This window comes from Vulpes vulpes, chromosome 11 (assembly GCF_048418805.1).
Source record: "Vulpes vulpes isolate BD-2025 chromosome 11, VulVul3, whole genome shotgun sequence".
In the NCBI taxonomy this organism is placed as follows: domain Eukaryota; kingdom Metazoa; phylum Chordata; class Mammalia; order Carnivora; family Canidae; genus Vulpes; species Vulpes vulpes.
The window spans coordinates 86,118,458-86,140,695 of NC_132790.1; the positions used below are offsets into that span (position 1 = coordinate 86,118,458).

The 22,238-nt window shown below is 40.2% G+C and overlaps 1 protein-coding gene across 3 annotated transcripts; it reads left to right on the plus strand.

Moving 5' to 3' along the window:
- Nucleotides 1-1,051: 1,051 nt before the first annotated feature.
- Nucleotides 1,052-22,199, plus strand: MRPS22 (mitochondrial ribosomal protein S22). 3 transcript variants are annotated; one of them, XM_026018573.2, is made up of 8 exons: nucleotides 1,052-1,255; nucleotides 12,827-12,990; nucleotides 14,077-14,241; nucleotides 16,269-16,412; nucleotides 16,709-16,792; nucleotides 18,053-18,198; nucleotides 21,046-21,154; nucleotides 22,065-22,199. In XM_026018573.2, the coding sequence occupies exons 1-8, from the start codon at nucleotides 1,084-1,086 to the stop codon at nucleotides 22,158-22,160; spliced, it is 1,080 nt and encodes a 359-aa protein (XP_025874358.2). In that variant the 5' UTR covers nucleotides 1,052-1,083; the 3' UTR covers nucleotides 22,161-22,199. The 3 variants fall into 3 exon arrangements, with proteins under 3 accessions (XP_025874358.2, XP_072583065.1, XP_072583066.1); XM_072726964.1 differs by lacking the exon at nucleotides 1,052-1,255 and adding an exon at nucleotides 1,323-1,698; XM_072726965.1 differs by lacking the exon at nucleotides 1,052-1,255 and adding an exon at nucleotides 11,812-11,865.
- Nucleotides 22,200-22,238: the final 39 nt, after the last annotated feature.

Sequence of the window (22,238 nt, forward strand, 5' to 3'; positions counted from 1 at the left end):
GTCCAGGGAAAAGAGAGGGAGATGGTGTAGGTTTTATCTTTGGTTCTATGCACACAGAGGGCACTAATCTTTTTTTTTTTTTTTATTGGAGTCCAATTTGCGAACATTTAGCATAACACCCAGTCTCATCCCGCCAGTGTCCATCACCCAGTCACCCCCACCCCCCGCCCACCTCCCTTTCCACTACCCCTTGTTTGTTTCCCAGAGTTAGGTGTCTCTCATCTTCTGTCCTCCTCACTGATATTTTCACTCATTTTCTCTCCTTTCCCTTCATTCCCTTTCACTAATTTTTATATTCCCCAAATGAATGAGACCATATAATGTTTGTCCTTCTCCGATTGACTTATTTCACTCAGCATAATACCCTCCAGTTCCATCCACGTCGAAGCAAATGGTGGGTATTTTTCGTTTCTAATGGCTGAGTAATATTCCATTGTGTACATAGACCACAGCTTCTTTATCCATCATCTTTCGATGGACACCGAGGCTCCTTCCACAGTTTGGCTATTGTGGACATTGCTGCTAGAAACATCGGGGTGCAGGTGTCCCGGCGTCTCATTGCATCTGAATCTTTGGGGTAAATCCCCAACAGTGCAATTGCTGGGTCGTAGGGCAGGTCTATTTTTAACTCTTTGAGGAACCTCCACACAGTTTTCCAGAGTGGCTGCCCCAGTTCACAGTCCCACCAACAGTGCTAGAGGGTCCCCCTTTCTCCACATCCTCTCCAACATTTGTTGTTCCCTGCCCTGGGCATACACATGGCCAACAAGCACATGAGAAAATGCTCCGCATCACTGGCCATCAGGGAAATACAAATCAAAACCACAATGAAAAAAGAAAAAAAAACCACAATGAGATACCACCTCACACCAATGAGAATGGTGAAAATCAACAAGACAGAGGACACTAATCTTTTCCACAGGCGCAGGAGAGGTCTACAAGGAATCGTAAAGTTGCTCAGTTTTGCCTCCCGCCTCCCTCAACCAGACTACATTTCCCAGAATGCCGCGCGAACCTCGCGAGGCCCGGTTGCTTCCAGCTGCTTCCGGCGCAGGTGCCCCTCCCCGCCACCTCCGGATAGTCATGGCGGCCCTCAGAACGTCTGTGACGCTGTGGAGCCTCCTGACAGGTTCTCGGAACTCGGAGCGGGGCTGTTTCCGGGCCCGAATTCGGCCCCAGCTCGGCGCCCTGCTCCAGCCGCCGCCAGGGCCCTGCGGGGTGGGGCTGCCATGCCGTCGGCTTGCTTCCGAGGCGGGTAAGTGACCGGCCAGATGTCCGCGGGCGCGTGGTCCGGGGAGTCCTAGCGCTCGCTTCCGGCCGGCGACAGCGCGCGGCCGCGGGCCCCTCCCCGCCGTGCGCCGCTCTTCTAGCTGCGCGCGCAGGCCGGGCCGGCTCCTGCACCTTGTCGGGCGGGGTCTGTGGTCGCCAGCAGTGCCCGAGCTCGGAAGTCTGCCAGCGCCGTGCTGCACGTAGGGGACACGGCCAGCCCAGCGAGTCTGCCCTTGAGGGGACCGCTGGCGCAGTGGGGAAGGGGCAGTGCAGCGTGACCCAGAGCGGCGCGCAGACTTGGTCGGAAGGACCGGGAAGGGTCCCTGGACCTAGGACCAGAGCTGAGACCTGGCTCGCCGTGCCGGGGCAGCCTAGGCCAAAGTGCTGACGGGAGACTGAACACAGGGAGTCTGGAAACCCGCGTTTGAGGTGGGACTCCTTGGTTGGTGAGGCTTGGGTATGGCTGGGCTCCAGGTCTGAAAGGAGAAGTCAGCCCCACGTCTCAGGTTTCCGGCTTGAACGTTTGAGTGGGAAGTATTCCCATTTATACCAAGACAGACAACGTTAATTGTAAGATTTTTTTTTTTTTTTTTGGCGGGAGGAATGAAGGGGTGAGGGATGCAGAGGGAGTAGGTGAGGTGAGATTGGAAAGGAGGCAGAATTAAACGTCTGTGTTTGCACATATTAAATGTGAGGTACTTGTGAAATTTGAGTGTAGGTACACAGTCAGATGTAGGTACACAGGATGACCCCAAACACGGTTGTATCTAAAGTGAGAAGCGTCGGGTCAGAGTGGTAACTCTGGGACGCCCGCCCGGGTGGCTCATGCCTTCGGCCCAGGGCGTGATCCTGGAGTCCCGGGATCGAGTCCCACGTCGCGCTCCCTTCATGGGGCCTGCTTCTCCCTCTGCCTGTGTCTCTGCCTCTCTCTCTGTCTCTTATGAATGAATGAATGAATGAATGAATGAATGAATGAATGAATAAATAAAATCTTTTTTAAAAATCTAATTTTAGATTTAAATCTAAAAAATCTAATTTTTCCTATTTTAAAGTAAAAGTGGAACGTCTGGGTGGCTCAGCAGTTAAGCATCTGTCTTGGGCTCAGGGCATGACCCTGGAGTCCCAGGATTGAGTCCGACATCGGGCTCCCTGCATGGAGCCTGCTTCTCCCAATGCCTGTTTCTGCCTCTCTCTCTCTCTCTCTCTTTCTCTTTCTCTCTCTCTTTCTCTCTGTGTCTCTCGTGAATAAATAAATAAAATCTAAAAATTAAATGAAAGTGGTAATTCAAGCTGGGGAAATGGTGAGATTGAGGAAAGAGCAGTGCTGAGCACATACTGTCTGAAGTGCTGGGTTCCAGAGGTGAGTTCAAGACCACGTCTGGCCTTCGGAGGAGCACATTGTTTAGTGGGGAGCACGTGAAGTAAGCAGACTACCTTAGTTTTTTTTCTAAATGAAGTTGGAAGTCGTTGGTGAGTTTTATTTATTTTTTTTATTTATTTATTTTTTCATTGGTGAGTTTTAAACATGAACCTTGATTACATTTTTTTTAATTTTCAGTTTTACTGAGACATATTTAACATACAGTACTGTATAAGTTCACAGTGTGCAACACAATGACTTGACTTCATATATCATGAAATTATTACCACTATAAGTTTAGTTTACATCTTTCCTCTCATGTAGATACAAAGAAAAAAAGTTTTCTTGTGATGAGAACCCTTAGGATTTACTTTCTTAACAACTTTCATAGATATCATTCAGCAGTGTTAACTGTATCCATCATGTAATATATTACATCCTAGTTCTTCTTTTAACTGGAAGTTTGTACCTTTTGACCACCTTCATCCAGTTCCCCCTCATGCCCTGTTCTCTGGTAACTAGAAGACCACAAGTCTGATCTCTTTTTCTGTGAGTTCTTGTTTGTTTTAAGATTCCACATATAGTTGAGATCATGCAGTATTTGTCTTTCTCTTGGTTTATTTTACTTAATGCCCCCATGGTCCATCCACGTTGTCACAAATTGCAAGATCTTTCTCTCTTTTTTTTAATTGAAGTATAATTGACACAATGTTACATTTCAGGTGTATAGCATAGTAATTCAATAAGTCTGTGCCTTATGCTGTGCTCACAAGTTCAGCTACCATCTGTCACCATACAGTGCTATTACAGTTCCTTTGAGTATATTCCCTAAGCTGTACCTTTTATACCTGAGACTTATTCTTTCCATAACTGGAAGTCTGATCTCCCACTGGCCTTGGCCCATTTGACCTCGCACCCATCTTCCCTCTGGCAACCATCAATTTGTTTTCTGTATTCATGGTTCTGATTCTGCTTTCTCTTTGTTTATTCATTTGTTCTGGTTTTTTTTGTTTTAATATCATTGCATAGTTATTTACATCTATTTATTTAAGGAAGAGAGAGAGTGTACACGAGCAGGGGGAGAGGTAGAGGTGGGGAGGGGTGGGAGAGGCAGAAGGAGAGGGAGAAGCAGACTCCCTGCTGAGCAGGGAGCCTGATATGGGGCTTGATCCCAGGACCTGAGCTGAAGGCAGTTGCTTAATCAACTGAGCCACTCAGGTGCCCCTATTCATTTGTTTTGATTTTTAGATTCCACATATGGTGAAAATATACAGCGTTTGTCTTTCTCTGACTTATTTTAATTAGTATTGTACTCTCTAGGTCCAACCATGTTATTGCAAATGGCAAGCTCTCGTTCTTTTCTTTTTTTTTTTTTGGCTGAGTAATATTCCATAGTGTGTTTGTGTGTGTGTGTGTGTGAGAGAGAGAGGTATATACATACCACATCCTCTTTATTCATTCATCTATCAGTGGACACTTGGGTTGCTTTTATATCTTGCTTATTGTAAATTATGCTGCAGTGAACATAGGGGTGCATATATCTTCTCAAATCAGTATTTTTGTTTTGGAGAGGGTAAATGCCCAGTAGAGTAGAATTACTGAGTTATATGATATTTCTGTTTTTCGTTTTTTGAGGAACCTCCATACTGGTTTTCACAGTGACTGCACCAATTTACATTCCCACCAGCAGTGCACTAGAGTTTCTTTTCCTCCATGTCCTTGCCAACACTGGTTTGTCTTTTTGCCATTTTGTGGTTTTGATTTGCATTTCCCTGATGATTAGTGATATTGAGCATCTTCTCTTTTTTTTTTTTTTTTTTTTTTTTTTTTTTTTTATTAGTCACACACAGAGAGAGAGAGAGAGAGAGAGGCAGAGACACAGGCAGAGGGAGAAGCAGGCTCCATGCACTGGGAGCCCGATGTGGGATTCGATCCCGGGTCTTCAGGATCGTGCCCTGGGCCAAAGGCAGGCGCTAAACCGCTGCGCCACCCAGGGATCCCTTGAGCATCTTCTCTTATGTCTGTTGTCTGTTGCCATCTGTATGTCTTTGGAAAAATGTCTGTTTAGGTCTTTAGCCCATTTTTAATCAGACCGTTTGGGGGTTTTTTGGTGTTGAGTTGTATTAAGTTCTTTATATATTTTGGATATTAATCCTTAATCTGATACATCATTCGCAAAATCTTCTCCCATTTAGTAGGTTGCCTTTTCGTTTGTTGATGGTTTTGTTTGCTGTGCAAAATTTTTATTTTGATGTAGTTCCAATAATTTATGTTTGCTTTTGTTTCCCTTTCCTGAGAAGATATATCTAGACAAATGTTGCCATGGCTGATGTCAGAGAAATTACTGCCAGTTTTTTTTTGCTCTGAGTTTTACGGTTTTGTATCTCATATTTTAGGTCTTCAATCCACTTTGAATTTCTGTGTATAGTGTAAGAAAGTGGTCCCCCTTTATTCTTTTGCATGTAGGTGTCCGGTTTTTCCAGCACCATTTATTGAAGAGACTGTTTTTTTCTCTGTTGTATATTCTTGCCTCCTCTATCTTAGATTAATTGAATGTGGATTCATCAGGGATACTGGCCTGTGTCTGCTTGCTTGCTTGCTTGCTTTTTTAAAGTGTCTTTCTGGTTTTGGTATCAGGGTAATACTGGCCTCATAGAATGTATTTGGAAGCTTGCTTCTATCTTTTTAGAATAGTTTGAGGAGAATACGTATTAACTCTTTACATGTTTGGTGGGTTTTAGCCTGTGAATCCATCTAGTCTTGACTTGTGTTTGTTGGGAATTTTTTTAATTACTGACTTAACCTTATTACTCATAAAGAGTTTATATAGATTTTCTGTTTCTTCCTGCTTCAGTTTTGTAACATTGTATATTTCTGGGAATTTATCCATTTCTTCTAGGTTGTCATATAATTTTTTATAGTAGTCTCATATAATCCTTTGTATTTCTGTGATATTGGTTGTTACCTCTCCTCTTTTATCTCTGATTTTGAGTACTCTTTTTCTTCATGAGTCAGGCTATAGGTTTATCAATTTTGTTTATCTTATCAGTTAACCGGGTCTTGGTTTCAATGACCTTTTCCATTTTTTAAAATTGTCTCATGTATTTCTGCTCTAAACTTTATTATTTTATTCTATCTGATGTCGGGCGTTGTTCTTTTTCTAGTTCCTTCAGATGTAAGATTAGGTTGTTTATTTGAGGTTTTTCTTGATTCTTTGGTAGGCCTGTATTGCTATAAATTTCTCTCATAGAACTGCTTTTTGCTGTGCTCCAAAGACTTGGGGCTGTTGTGTTACCATTTTCATTTGTTCTCATAATATTTTTTTATTTCCTTTTTGATTTCTTTGTTGGCCCATTGATTGTTTAGTAGCATGTTGTTTAGCCTCAATGTGTTTGTGTTTTTTCTTTCTTTTTCCTTGTAATTGATTTCTAGTTTTGTACTGTTATGGTTGGGAAAGATGTATGACATGATTCAGTCTTCTTAAATTTATTGAGACTTGTTTTGTGGTCTAACATGTGATCTATCCAGGAGATTCTTCATGAACACTTGAAAATAGTGTATATTCTTTTGTTTTTGGATGGGATGCTCTGTATATATCTACTAAGTTCATCTGATCTAATGTGGCATTCAAAGACATTGTTTCCTTATTATTGATTTTCTGCCTGGATGGTCCATCCTTTGAGTAAGGAGGGGTGTTAAAGTGCCCTGTTATTTTTTTATTGCTGTCAGTTTCTCCCCTTATGTCTGATAATATTTGCTATATGTATTTAGGTGCCTCATTGTTGGGTACATAGATATTTACAATTGTTATATCATCTTGTTGGATTGAATACCTTTATCATTATGTAATACCATTCTTTATTTCTTGCTACAGTTTATTTTTTAAAAGATTTTATTTATTTATTTATTTATTTATTTATTTATTTATTTATTTATTTAGAGCCTCTGCACACATTTGCATGTAGTACATGGGGCAGAAGGAGAGGGAGAGAGAATCTGAAGCAGACTCCCTGCTGAGTATGGAGCCGGATATGGGGCTTGATCCCATGACTGCAAAATCACAATCTGAGCCAAAACCAAGAGTTGGATGCTCAACTGACTGAATCACCCAGGCACCCCTACAGTCTTAGTTTTCAAATCTATTTTGTCTGATACATGTATTGCTACTCTGGCTTTTTCCCCCCTTCCATTTACATGGAATATCTTTTCCCATCATTTCACTTTCAGTGGCTGTGTGTCTTTAGTTCTGCCATGAGTCTCTTGTAGGCAACACATAGATAGGTCTTGGGTGTTTGTGGTTTTTTAAATCTATTCTGCCACCTTATGTCTCTTGTTTGGAGCATTTATTCCGCTTACATTTAAAGTAATTATTGATAGGTATTGTACTTATTGCTATTTCATTAGTTGTTTTCTGGTGGTCTTTGTAGTTCTCTGTTCCTTGTTCTTTGGCTCTCTTCACTTGTTTGGTGGCTTTCTTTAGTGTCATGTTTGGTTTTCTTTTTATCTTTTGTGTACTATAGGTTTTTGATTTGTGGTTACCATGGGTTTCATATATAACATCATGGGTGTATAGCAGTCCCTTTTAAGTTGATGGCTGCTTAAGTTTGAATACATTATAAAAGTACTAAGTTACTACTTACTTTCTCTATCTTTTAATATATATGATGTCATATTATACATTTTTTTATTTCGTGTATCCCCTATTTTTTCCTAATTTTAGTAGGTATAATTGATTATACTGCTTTTGTGTTTTAACATCCATACTGACTTTATAAAGTGATTAACCTACTACTTTTACTATATGTTTGCTCTTACTAGTGAAACTTTTTCCTTTCACAATTTTCTGACTTGTAGTTTTTTCTCCCTGCTTAAGTTTTTTCCCCCTGCTTAAAGAATTTCCTTTAACTTTTTTTTTTAAAGGATGGTTTAGTGGTAATGAACTCCTTTAATTTTTGTTTGTCCAGGTATCTCTGTCTCTCTAATTCTGAATGGTGGATAATCTTGCAGGGGAGAGTATTCGTGGTTGTAAGTTTTTTCCTTTCAGCACTTTGAATATGTTCTGCCATTCCTTTCTCACCTTCAGTTTTTGCTGAAAAATTAGGTGACAGCGTTACATGGTTTCCCTTGTGTGTAACTGCTTGGTTTTCTCTTGTTGCTTGTAATATTTTCTCTTTATCTTAAATTCTGAATTTTAAATACTTTAAATTATTATGTGTCAGAGCATGGACCTTTTTGGGATTTTTGTGTTTCCTGAATTTTAGCTATTATTTCTTCAAATAAGTTTTCTGCCCCCTTGTCTCTCACTTTTTCTTCTGGGATCCCTATTCTCACTTTTTTTTTTTTTCCTGTTGTTCAGCTTGGCTGCTTTCCATTACGCTGTATTCCAGCTCATTGATCCATTCTTCTGCATTTTATAATCTGCTGTTGATTCCCTCTAGCATATTTGACCTCCCAGTTTTGTATTCTTGAGCTCTGACTGGCTATTTTATTATATTTTCTATCTTTGTCAAAGTTATGAATTCATCTGTTCTTTTCTTAAGTCCAGTTGAGTATCTTTATAAATGTTACTTTGACCTTTTTATTAGGGATATTCTTTATCTCTATTTTGTTTAGATCTTTTTCTGTGATTTTGTTTCATTCTTTCAAGACTTTTCAAACGTAGTGTTTTTGTGTAGAAGAGGTCCTGTGGTGTCCTGTACCACACCTCTTGTCACGAGACCAGCTGTGTGAGCTGTATGCACCTTCATATTGATTGTTGTGGGCATGCTGTACTGGTGGTCGGGACTGGACCTGAGCTCAGCTGGCTCAGTATCCTGCTTTGTTAACTGCAAGTACACTGGACAGCATTTGCTATCTTTACTGTTGAAAGGTCTGGCTGCTGCTGCTGTGGACTTGCTGGTAAGTGGTCTGGCTGTCTGCAGTTAGCTGCTGTGACAGCTGTGGGCCCACTGAAGAGGGCGGGATTTGCTCCCTGTGTAGGCAGGTAAGAGGCCTAGCTGCAGGAATTGAGCACATGCTGGTGTGTGGTATTATCTCCCCTACTCTCTCCATGACAGGAGTTTCTTTGGCAGGGTGCCTGTCAATGTAGGTGGGTTGGGTGGGACAGGTCCACAGGGCAACACCACAGCAAGGCACCCGGTGCTAGCAAGGTAGATGGAGAGTATGTTAGAACTGGTTCCCAAAAGTGTCTGGCTGTGTAGTCTTGGGGAGGGCAAAAAGAATGGTGTCCACCATCAGTTTTGTTCCTGAAAGTTCCTGCAGATTCCTGTCTTTCTGGCATAGGTCCTTAGGTTAGGCAGGAAGTCTCTTTCACATATGCCCCAGGCACTTTTCAGACTGCTACTTTTTTTTTTGCTGTGTCTGAGGTGAGTTATTTAGCATGCTGGGTCTTTATGGGCATTGTTTCAGTTTTTTAACTTCTGGCTCTCCCAGAGTTTAAAATCGGCCCCACTGATTTTCAAAGCCAGACCTTATAGGAACTCCTTTTTCCAGTATGGGTCTCCCAGGGCTGGGGGAGTTACATCTTGTGGTCTGATCTTGCTCCTCTGTTCTTTTCTTTGTTTTGTTGAACGAGGGGTTTGGTTCCTGACTATGGCCTTCATTCTATAATTAGCTGTGGAAGATCCGTTTAGCCAGTGTTCAGTTCATTTTCATAATTGCCACGCATGTAATTATTACCTCAGTGTGCCATGGGATGAGGTAAGCTCAGGATCCTCGCACTCCACCATCCTTCCTGCATTCCTCTTCTTTGATTTTCATCAGTGTCTTTTAGTTTTTAGTATATAGAGATCTTTTACCTCCTTGGCTAAATTTATTCCTTAGTATTTTATTGTTTTTGATGCAACTGTCAGTGAGATTGCTTGCTTTCTTTGTCACAGAACTTATTACTATAGAAATGCTACCAATTTTTAAATGTTTATTTTATATCCTGCAACTCTACTGAATTTGTTGATTAGATCTGGGAGTTTTTTGGTGGAGTTTTTAGCATTTTCTGCATATAAAATCCTATTGTTTGCAACTAATTGGAGACAGTTTTACTTATTCCTTCCCAAATTCTGATATCTTTTATTTTTTTTTCTTGCCTAATTGATTGGCTAGGACTTGCAGCATTATTTCAATAGGAGACATCCTTGTCTTAATCCCAAACTTAGAGGAAAGGCTTTTAGTCTGTGGGTTTGGTATATATTATGTTGAGGTATGTTTCTTCTGTACCTGATTTGTTAAGAGCTTTTATCATGAACTGACGGAGAACTTTGTCAAATGCTTCTTCTGCATCTATTGAAATGATATATGATTTTTCTATCATTCTATTCATTGTGATGTATCACGTTGACTTGTATATGTCAAACTATCCTTGAATCCCAGGGATAAATTTCACTTGATCATGGTGAATGATCTTTTCAGTGTGCTGCTGAATTTGGTTTACAGGTATTTTGTTAAGAACTTTTACATCTATAGTTATCAGGGTTATTGGCCTATAGTTTCTGATAGTGTCCTTTTTTAGCTTTAGTATTAGACTAGATTGAGTGCATTCAAAGTGGTATGGCTGTAGAATCTGGCTTTTGTTTTTTTTTTGTTTTTTTTTTTTTAAAGATTTTATTTATTTATTCATAGAGACACAGAGAGAGAGAGGCAGAGATACAGGCAGAGGGAGAAGCAGGCTCCACAGAAAGAGCCTGACATGGGACTCGATCCAGGGTCTCCAGGATCACACCCTGGGCTGCAGGCGGCGCTAAACCGCTGCGCCACCAGGGCTGCCCAGAATCTGGCTTTTGTATCAAGATAATGCTAGTCTAGTAAAATGAGTTCGGGGATATTCCCTCCTGTTCAGTTTTTTGGAGGAGTTTAAAAAGGATTGGCATTAATTCTTCTTCAAATGTTTGGTAGAATTAACCTGTAAAGTCATTTGCTGCTGGGCTTTTCTTTGTTGGGAGATTTACTATTGCTAATTGAAACTCCTTAGTAGTAATAGGTATGTTCAGATTTTTTGTTTCTTCCTCAGTCTTGATAGGTTGCATGTTTTGAAGAATTTTCCTGTTTCTTCTAGGCTGTCCAGTTTGTTGCTACATAATTATTCACATTAGCTTCTTAGGATCCTTTGTATTTCTGTATCGTGAGTTGTATCGTTTCCTTTTTCATTTATAATTTTCTTGATTTGGATCCTCTCTCTTTTCTTGCTTAGCCTAGCTGAAAGTTTGCCAATTTTGTTATCTTTTCAAAGAACCAGCTCTTAGTTTTGTTAACCTTTTCTATTGTTTTGGCTACATTTTTAAGAGATTATTCTGGTTGTTCCGTGGACCAGGGAGACTGGTTAGGAGGTTAAGCCAAGAGATGAGGATGGCCTCGATCAGAGTAATGGCAGTAGGAAATAGAAGATTAAAGAGAGATTTATGAGGTATAATAGGCAGTATATTCTATATTAGTGTTTTCTGTTTTTTTTTTTTAATAAAATGGGGATAACTAGTATTTCCAGGGTGGTTGTGAGGATTTGATGTGCTTAATATGTAAGGTATTTAACTCAGTAAGTCGTGGCATATAGTAGATATCTACTATATTAGATATCATTGCTAATGTTAGTTATCATTGCTGTTACTGTTACTACTGCTGTTGGCTAGATGTGGAGGGTAAAGGAAAAGTCAGGAATGTCTGTAAGGTTTCTGGCCCACATGACCTGTTGGATGCTACTAAAATAGGGAAAAATAGGAAAAGCAGATTTGAGACAGAAGAAATACTGAAGTACACATGAGATATCCACGGGGTAGGTGGATTGAAGATGATCTTGACTGGAAGAAGATTCAGATTTTAGGGTCCCCAGCATATAGAAGTAATTAAAGTTATAGGTGGCGAGAATATCATACAGCAAGAATGTAAGAAAGGAGAAGAGTATGGTTCAGAATTTTTAGGGCCATCAACATTTATAGGACTAGCAGAGGAAGAAGTGGCTGGGAAGGAATGGTATTTTTCCCCCATTTTTTTTTTCCTGATGGAAATAGAGGAAGTTAGATAAACGGATGGGTAAACTGTAAGGCAGCAGTGATATCCGGGTCTCCTCTCCTGCCCATGGCTCTTCTGTGACACCGCATGGCCTTTTCAGTCTCACGTCCAGTGATCCAAGCCTGTGTTTCCTAGTTGCAGCCCCTTAATCTGGAATTTCCTTCCCTTTTTTTCTCTGTCCTGTTCAGGCCCCTGGAGAAGCTACCTTTGACCTGCCATGGCCTTCTCTTCTCTGAGAATATGTATGTAGCACTTGCACTGGGGAGCACCAAGATAGACTAGAGTTGTTCTAGTTTCTAGAAACAAACTTTGGTTTAAATCCTGACTCTGTGACTTAACAGCTGGTTGTCTTTAGGCAGGCTTCAATATCCTTATTTATCTTATTTTGTGAGTTGTAAATACTCCTGAAAACATTTCCTGAAAATGTATGTAATGCCTAGCATCTAGGAGACAACTCTGTAAATATTATTATTATTACATTACTTTTTTTATTTTAAAGATTGATTTATGTATTTGAGAGGGAAACAGTCCTCAAGCAGATTCCCTGCCAAGATTACACCCCAACGTGGGGCTCGATCCCACAACCCATGAGATCGTCACCCAAGCTGAAACCAAGAGTGTACACTTACTGACTGAGCCACCTGGGCACCCCTTATTAATTTATTTTTAAGATTTCTCCACATCCAACATGGAGCTCAAACTTACCACCTCGAGATCAAGAGCCACATGCTCTACTGATTCCAGGTGCCCCACATTAATTACTTTAAAAAATTTTATTTTAGAGAGAGAGAGAGAGAGAAATCCCCAAAACAAGAGGGGCAGAAGGAGGAGAGTCTCAAGCTGCCTCTGTGCTGAGTGCTGAGCCCAATGTAGAGCTTGGTCTCATGACTCTGAGATCACAACCTGAACTGAAACCAAGAGTGGACGCATAACCAACTGAGCCACCTGACACCCCTTAATTACTTTTTTGTGTTGCTTTCTCCACTAGATTTTGAGTGCCTTTTTTGGTAGTATTCTCATTACTATTTTTGTAAATGTGCAGTAAATTTCATCAAGGAATGAATGAATGGAGTTTATAGGTATTAACATTATACATATTGAGGTAGACATTTTGTTAATCATTTCTGTTAGCTTTTCTGTTCAGAGATCTTATTAGCTTATCATTTTTATTATCTTCTTATTTACTAAAATCCATGTTAACAGAATCTGGTAGTTCAGAGATCAAGAAACCTACATTTATGGATGAGGAAGTCCAAAACCTACTCATCAAGATGACAGGCTTGAATTTGCAGAAGGTTTTTAAGCCAGCTATACAAGAACTGAAGCCACCAACCTATAAGCTAATGACCCAGGCACAGTTGGAGGAGGTATGTAAATGTAGAAATATTGGTAGAATGCCTTTCTTGAAAGGGTTAATACACAAGATTTCCAGAGGCCCCTCCAGAGTGATAGCTGCTCTTCCATAAGCACTCATGATGGGACTTCCAGGCACAGATTGAGAAAAGAAATGGGAGCAGGCAGGCAGAGAGAAGCAGGGAGCATGGCCGAAAATAGGCAGATTGGAGGATGTGGGTCAGGCCTATGTGTCCACATAGAGCCTCCTTTGCTCCCAAACCTGGCTGAGCATCCTTCCTTTGTCCTGCCTGGCTGAGCTTCCTTCCTAAGAAACCTCTTCTGTGAGCTTCTTTGAGGCTGAATGCTTTGGTGGGATTATGAGATATTGCTGAACCACATCCTACTCTAGGTACCAGGGTCCTCCTGGAGTCATGGGTATGAGTGGTTTATGGAAAATGCTTTGATGTATGAATCTATGAAGCATTATTTCTCCTTTTTCTAATTCAAAAGTAAGTTACAGTCATAGCAAAACATTCAGATATCTAATAGTACATCCCAAGAAGAGTAAAAAGTCCCATTTTCACTTCTCAGAGGTAATCACTGCTAACAGTATGGCATGGAGCAGTGTGGTCAGTGGTTAAGAGCATGGGCTCAGGAGTTGGGTTGCCAGGGCTCAAATCTCAGTGCTGCAACTTTGTAGCAGTTTACTTAACTTGTGTATGCCTCAGTTTTCTCTTCCATGAAGTGTCACCTAGCTCAGAAGGTAGTTGTAGGCATTAAATGAGGCGGATACATTCAGAGTATTTGAACAATATATGGTGCATAGTACATGCACAATAAATGAAATCCTTTATTCTATTTCAGGCAGCTTTTGTGGCCCTCGGTCTGTCTCAGAGTATCCCTTTGCTATGTTGAGAATGGTTGAACCTGCAGGTGGTACTCTCCGCCACACCACAGAGTTTGCAAAGGCCAGGGCCCGGGAGCCTTTTCACTTAGTGGCTACAGCTTCTTCTTCTCTGTAGTTCTTGGCATTTTTTAAATCAGCGTCTGCTTTTGTCAAAAGATCTTTCTGGTTTGTAACCCTGTGGCTCTCTTTAAGAAATATTTTATTTTTTTAGGCTACAAGAAAAGCAATTGAGGCAGCTAAAGTACGATTAAAAATGCCACCAGTTCTGGAAGAACGAGTGCCAATAAATGATGTGTTAGCTGAAGATAAGATATTGGAAGGAACAGAAACAGCCAAATACGTATTTACTGATATATCATATAGCATACCACACCGGGTGAGTACATGTCTAATTGCAAAATGATCTTTATTTGAAATATGTGGAGATGGGCCCGAGGGATGAGGGTCAACATCATTGTGACCCGGTATCTCTGAATCTTCCAAACCAGAATTCCTGTGACTGGGTGAGACCCTTCTGGAAGATCCAGCCCAGCATAAGGAAGAAGAGAAATGCAGACCAGCCCTACATCAGCATGTTACCATTTCCTTACAGATTACGGACCCACTTTATTCCAGACTGACTGCAGAGACAGAGACAGGTGTGCTAAGACAGAACTCGGGGTTTACAGACAGAAACCCATCTCCAGACCACAAATAGGCAGAAATCTTCAAGGCAATGGGAGAAGGGGATTCTTTCTACCCAAGTTAGGCTAACCCCATTAGCTGAAACATTTTGAGAAAGTGGTTTCTTTCCTGTAAATTCTTGATACCCAGACTTCCCAAAGGATTTTCACTTTTTAGAATTTGCAGCAAGAATGACAGGTTTTCCCTAATTTTCAGACACCACTGCTGCTTCTGTTTTGGATTTTATTCTCTAGATCCTCTTCCTTTGATGGCCAGTTCCAAAAGAACACTCCGGCACTTATAAAATAGATCACTTTTGTATTGAATTTTTTCAACTGAGGGTGAAACAAGCAATTTACAAGGTAGCCCACAAAATGCAGAATAGTGCGTAATGCTGTGGTTGGGAGAAGGGCCACCCCACATTAGTCTTTTTGTCATCTGTGATTATGGTTAGAAGACATGATTTGAGCGATGTCCACGTCTGTATATCAGCCACCTGTACACCTGACATGATGAACAGAGATCACAGTTTCATTTTAATTAAAATTTTTGCTTTGGGGTGCTTTGAAGGCTGTTTATGGGAACATCTTATAACCTGAAATGGAGAAAGGACTTAGAATTCAAATTACCACACTCCTTTTGAGGAATAATTGTTATTTAGACATGTTATGTTTTATTTGTAGTACTTGATCATAGTTTTAATTATATTATCCTAAGAACACATTCAGAGACTCTTACACCCGAAAACTTGAAAGTACCGTTTGGTTAATTTAAACATTAATCAGATGTGTATCAGTTACCTGCTATGTGCAAAATTCTGTGTAATCACTGCGTGTTGCAATGAATTGTAATATGCAGTTCCTGCCCCTTTTCAGCTCTCTGACAGTATCTGAGCAGTGTCAAGAATCTTGCACGTGGGGGCACCTGGGTGGCTTAGCTGGTTGAGCGTCTGACTTCAGCTCAGGTCATGATCCCAGGATCCCATGATCGAGCCCTGCATCAGGCTCCCTCCTCGGCAGAGAGCTGCTTCTCCCTCTCCCTCTGCCACTTTCTTGCCTGTGTTTGCACACTCTGTCAAATAAGTAAAATTAAAAAAATCTTACACATGATAAATTGCCAGTCAACTGGCACAAACAGTGGGTAGAATTCTGAGGGAAGTGAGCTCATAGCCTAGGACTTGGTAGTTGGAAGAGTGAAGAGACCAGAGGCAGGTGGACTAGTCAGTCTCTTACACATTTATGTCTCATGTCAATTCGAGGAATTATAGAGGTGTGGAATTAAGACTCCACATTCTTGGGTTTTTTCCTTTTATCCCAGGGACTTTAGAAGTAGATCACAAAGTAGTAAAGTCTGTTTCAGTGAGACTTTAGGATGGGATGGGAAAGTGAAGCAATTTAAAAGATCTCATAGCACTTCTTTCCTCTGAAATGGATTTAGATGAATCTGACCAGCTTTTTTCCCTTGAACCATTTTATGTATTAAACCCACTTTAGGACCATAGTTGGCAGTTAGTAAATACTTTCATTTTAGATTTCTGATTGTCAAAGGCACGGCAGTGATTAGTGAAAGAAGTATCAAATCTTGCCAAGTCTTTGAGGTTTAAAATTATCATATATGATTGCATTTTCTATCTCCCAGATGCATTTTATATTTTGATTGCAAATTATAATGGTGCTTAGTGGAACATTGGAACTAGAAATAAGTCTCCACAAACTTACCCTCAATTGTGTTCTATTTCAGGAGCGTTTTATTGTTGTCAGAGAACCAAGTGGCACACTACGCAAAGCTTCTTGGGAAGAACGGGACAGGATGATACAAATTTATTTTCCAAAAGAAGGCCGTAGAGTTTTAACACCAGTAATTTTCAAGGAAGAAAATCTTAGGGTAAGGTGACTTTAGTTTCATTGAGTCAGTAGTGATGGTTTCTTTGTGGAACAAGTTGGTTCTGGTGCTGCAGGGCATTCTGCTTTGGTAAACACAGATACATGTTTCTAATAATGACTCTACTGTTATCTTGCAATTGGCTTAGCTGGGATTTGAATTTGGTGTGACAATTATGAAGCCTGTATGATTTCTGCCTGCCTCTTACTGGGCACAGAAGTGGATGGGCACATCTGTCATGGCATCAGGGCAGGTGTTGATTTTTCTCATCTAATTCCAACTATGCTTCGTGGTTTTAGAACATGTACAGCCAGGACCGACATGTTGATGTCCTCAATCTCTGTGTTGCCCAGTTTGAGCCAGATTCTGCTGAATATATCAAAGTGAGTATATTTTATAGTTTCTAAAGTGTGGGCTTAAGTATGGTTATGAGTAGGATTTTTGCAGAAGGGAAGAACATCTATCATAACTGAACATCTATTGATTACCTTATGTATACCAGATATTTTATCCTCACAACAGCCCTTGAATTAAAGATGGGAGAATTTAAGCTTGGAGAGTTATGTAGCGTGGTGCAAGTTGCACAGCTAGTAGGTGGCAGCATTAAGGATCCAAACTTTATAGCAGAGCTGCTTCTCTTTTCATTTTATCATACAGGAACAGTCATTTACTAAAATTTGCCAAAATCTATTTTACAATTCAATTTAATAAGTAATCATGTAGTGCTCTCTATGTATAAGATAGTATTGTGGATAGCATAGGTGATGACATGAACTAGCGTAAGATGTACTATCAAAGCTTGCAGTCCAGAAATGATTGTGAGAAGGGTGCTAGATGAGTATGCAGATAACTATCACCTTAGGTTTAAGATGTTAGGTGCTAAGAGAAGATTAGAAAGTGCTCTCAGTGAAGGTTTCATATGGGTCTTGAACAGGGTTCTAGAAGGGCAAGGAACATTGTGAAGTTGGGTGAGAAGAGGTGTTTCAGGCAGGGAGAGGAAACAAAGTGTGCTTGCAAATGGCCAGTTATCTGGTTTGCTTTTACATGCAATATAAATGTATGGGAGGTGTTCAAGGTTAAGCTAGAAAAGTAAATGGGGCCATGTGACAGGTGACTTCAGATGCGAGGCTCAAGAATCTGGACTTCAGTCAGCAGGCCTTTGAAACCTTTTGAACACAGGAATGCCCTTATCTTAGTCCTCAGTTTGCAAGATCAATCTGGAAGAACTGAAGGAACAGTAGTTAATAAGGTGGAACGGGGTAGTTGATGGGATAGGGAGAAAAGGGAGGAGTGAAAAAATAACGATTTTTTAAAATCCTCTAATGACCAAGATAATCACCATTATCCATTATTTCTAGTGGTCTACATATATGTAATAGGTGCTGCATAAATAGTGCTTGGCTGCTGAAAAGTAATTGGTTTGGCTGTAAATGTGCAGCAGACTTGTTCCAGGCTGCACACACTTCTACAGTGGAGGGTTGATCTAAACCATACCTGTTGGTTAAAGAGAGTAGAAGCAGGTATACGTAGACCTGGTTTAGTGATACTTTCTGGGACAACAGTCAAATAATTGTGTATCCAGTAATGCTCACTTATTTTCATGTTTATGAAAAAAATTGCATTTTATCATTTTATGTGGGTAGATTCATCATCAGACCTACGAAGACATAGATAAACATGGGAAGTATGACCTTTTACGTTCAACAAGACACTTTGGTGGAATGGCTTGGTATTTTGTAAATAAGAAAAAGATTGATGGTTTACTGATTGACCAGATTCAGAGAGATCTGTAAGTATGATCTTAGTAAGTAAAAGAAATTCTATTACAGTAAATCTGTATTTAAGCTATTTTCTCCCAGTGATGACAGTGTATAGTCCAGTGATAAATACCCTTCACTTATTTATGTGTTTGTTCTTCCAGCGTAACCCAGTTTTCTCAGCCTTTGCTTCTGTGTTAAACAGGGCTAGATTCTTTAAGAGTAAGTGGCTGTGGCTCTGTATTATGTATCTTGAATACTGACTTACCTTGGCCTCACTGGTGTTCCTTGGTATCAGTGAACTTTCCAGACGCTTAAAGGGGATTAAATGGGCAACGTAAGACATAAGCCCTGGCAGGTGCTTGTTTTCCCCAGTGGAACTGGGGCTTTTCAGTAAAAGTCATTATTTATGAAAACACTACAGTTTTTGATATTCCTTGCTTTTGCAAGATTTTTAAGGCACTGACAGAATTACAATTTTTTTTTTCCCAAAGTCGCATGAATCATGGAACGTCTACTGTATTTTAACTGGTGTGCTCCCAGGTTTCTAGCTGAAACAATAGTGTATTTTACAGCTTGTGATGAAACTGAAAAGAAAATTGTTTTTGACTATCAGTTGGATTAGAAATGCCAAAATGACAAGGAAAAGAAACCAGCACAGCTCTAAGGAAGTCCACTTTCTACGGAAAGTCCTTGACTGACTCAGAAGTCTGAACTACAAGAGGGTAGAGATTATGGCTGCCTTCAGACTATAGGGGGCTGTGACTCAGCTTATCCTCCATGTCATCTAATCAAAGCCATTCACATAAAGGTCCTAAGGCATTTGGAAATAGAAGGTTCCACAGGTATTATCTAAGAAATACAGCCCATATTTGGAAACAGCACCATTTCTCATAGAAGCAGCATTCTTAATGGTAGATGTCTTCAGGCCAGCCCACTTCAGCAAGTGTAGTATAATCCAATTCAGTGGGCAGAAATACACCTTCATCCCACATAAATAGGGGGCTGGTTGGCACTCATGAGGATACTCAAAAGGGATCTACTTTCAAGTGAGTCGACAGTGACATCTGTGAATGAATTTTCTTATGAAGTTTTTTGGATCAAATCATTCTGAAATGATTTTATTATAAAGACATGTAATATTTTTGTAAATAATTAGAATTACAAGAAATGTGTAATTGAACATTAAAGTTCTTTATTAAAGTGTACTAATATAGGCTATTATAGTAATACTCATTACCACATGAGCTTTTATATCTGAAGCAGTTTACTTGTATACCGGGAGGGAGTTTTGAGTACTTAACCATTCCTGTAGGATTTCTGCCCAGGACAGCATGCTGCAAACCCCAGACTAGACAGTAGAGGGTGCATGTCCTCCTAAATGGAACCCAGGGCAGAACGGGATTCTGCAGTTTATTTCAGACTCAAGTCCCACTGTTGGTTTTGAGAGTCTTTAAAAATTTTTTGAACATGTAAATTGATTTGCTCTTATTTTCAAATACAGGCTGGGTGTTAAGCTAACTTATTCAGTAAGATGCAGGCATTATACTTTAGCATGAATGTAATGAAGCCCTAAAGAGGAATCTAAATATAGAAGCCCAGTTAAGCTCTTTAGAGGACCACATGCCTACGCTCCAAAGCTCCAAAGAGAATGTTATCATTTGGGGAATTTTGCTGTCATGTTTATTAGACTCTGTTAAATTATAACAAGCACAGTGCATTTGTAATGAATATGTTTCAGTTTTTTTTACCTGAAACATTTTACTATATGAACAGCACTGGTTTCTCAGTTCTCCCAGAAGATGGCCTTGAGAGTGGACAGACCTTGGGATAAGCCTAGAGGATTTCTCTCAGGTCACCATGGCTTGAGAAATTATTTACCTCTTTCCACACTGTCAGGCCACTCTTTATCCCCCAGGGCAGGTATAATAGGAAAACGGGGAAAATTAGTGAGATAGCTGGGGGAACACTGAATTAGGATATCTTCACCGCTCCAACCCCAACTGGAAGCCAGTAACTCAGTATACATAGCACAACCTCAAAAGCACAAGCATTTTAGAAAGGTTATTTACCCCTCAGCTTTGAGATGGCAGATGGCAGGCAAGTGTTGACTATGTGAGAAGATAGTGATTGGTTTGGGGAAGGCGAAGGAGATTCTTATGCTAATTAAAATTGTTTAGAGTTTCTAGAAAGGTAAGTACAAGCCAGAAGAACTGAATTCTAGATTGCTGAAGCAGCACCTGACATTCCTTCTGATGCAGGAAGCAAAATTTTAGATTTGCTTCACTAGGACACTCATTTTTAACCAATGGGTTCCTATGAATAGACTGGGGCCTGGGAGTCTTTCCTTGTATTCTCAGGCGTCTCATAGAGGCATTTATTCATTAATTTGGAGTCTTAATGAAAATTTGTTAGGAGAGGTCAATGCTAATGAACTTGAAGGCTAGTGGCTTTGAGCATCCCCTGCACACCAGCTTATGTGGGATGAAGGTGATATTCCTGCCCTCAGAGTTAGATTACATTATTTGCTGGTGAGGTGGGTTGGCCTGGCACCCACCCATCTACCATTAAGAATGCTGTTTCTATGAGAAATGATGCTCCATTTCCAAAAGAATATAGTCACATTTAGACTATATTCAGGTTCATAAATTGGGCACTGCCTGTACAGATTCCTGCCCACCTTAGAGTACATATGAAGCTTAAACTGGCCAGTTTACTGAAAATGCCTTTGAAAATAAGTTTGAAAATATCAAACTAAAGGCTTAAAAAATTTCTGGCCTGAGGAAAGTCTCAAGTGTAACTCAAAGTTGGCACACATTTATAGGACTGTGAAGCAAACGAAGAAAACCCACTGATAGCAGTAAACCCTTTCACTCTAGAGTCGATGATGCCACCAGCTTGGTCCAGCTATATCACATCCTCCATCCAGATGGCCAGTCTGCTCAGGAGGCCAAGGAGCAGGCTGCTGAGGGATTACATTTAATTAAGGTAAAGGGATTTTTCCCACACTGGCTGTTTTGTGGTGATAATGGAGTTGGGAAGATTCTGAAGTGGGTCATATTTAATGGTAACTAAACAGATTGACACATACAGAAAATCTGTGGTCTTAAAATAGTAACTAGAGCCCCATATTTCTTCATCTGATAATAGAAACAGATGGGATGGGGGTGTGGGAGCTGCAGCTGGAGTCCAAGCAATTCAGATAGTAGAGCAGCATCTCCCTTGTGATCAGGTCACCAGAGGGCAGGGTGGAGTACAAGGCAGCCCATGTTCCTGATCACATTCCTGTCCAGAATGGGAGAAGGTGGTGCTTGTATATTACTAAGCCTTGGTTGCATTATCATCTTGAACTGCATACCTCGCAGAACCACGGGCTTATTACATATATTTCTCTGTCATTATATAATTTTCGCCTAATGCTCAGAACAGACATAGTTTTGTGGGTCTGGCTTCTCTCCCAATCTTATTTTATGCATACTGCAAAAGCATTTCTAAGGATACAAATGACCAGTGATGAGCCCACCCCCTAGGAGCAGAGAGAAACTGTGGTACTAATTCTGGTTTTCTGTGATATTTGGGGGAAAATATTCTTTAAAGTGAAAAATTAGTTTGCTGACTTTCATCCTCTAAATTTATCTTGACGATCTGGCAAGAAGTACAATGTCAGGTTTTAAATTTTTTTCTGGAAACAAGGTAAGGGAGATGGCAGTCATATCAGGATTCTTCTGGTGTTTAGAATTACTGTAGCTTGTTTGGTCCATGTAGTAGTAGGCTTACTGTTTCATAGTCAGAAAAACAATTGTGAACCTTGGAAGACTTTTTAAACTGGACCTTTGCTAATGCAGAAATGGGAAACTTTAGTGTATGTTGCTTAATAGAGTTTTTTTTTTTTAAACAGGTCTTTGCAAAAACAGAAGCACAGAAAGGAGCATATATAGAATTAACACTACAGGCTTATCAAGAAACAGTCATTAGCCATTCTGCAGCTTCCTGAAAACATTTTAAAAATAAATTTCATTTTACTAAATTGTAACTTGCTTTCTCTGTTAATGTGAATGTCAAAAGTATTGAA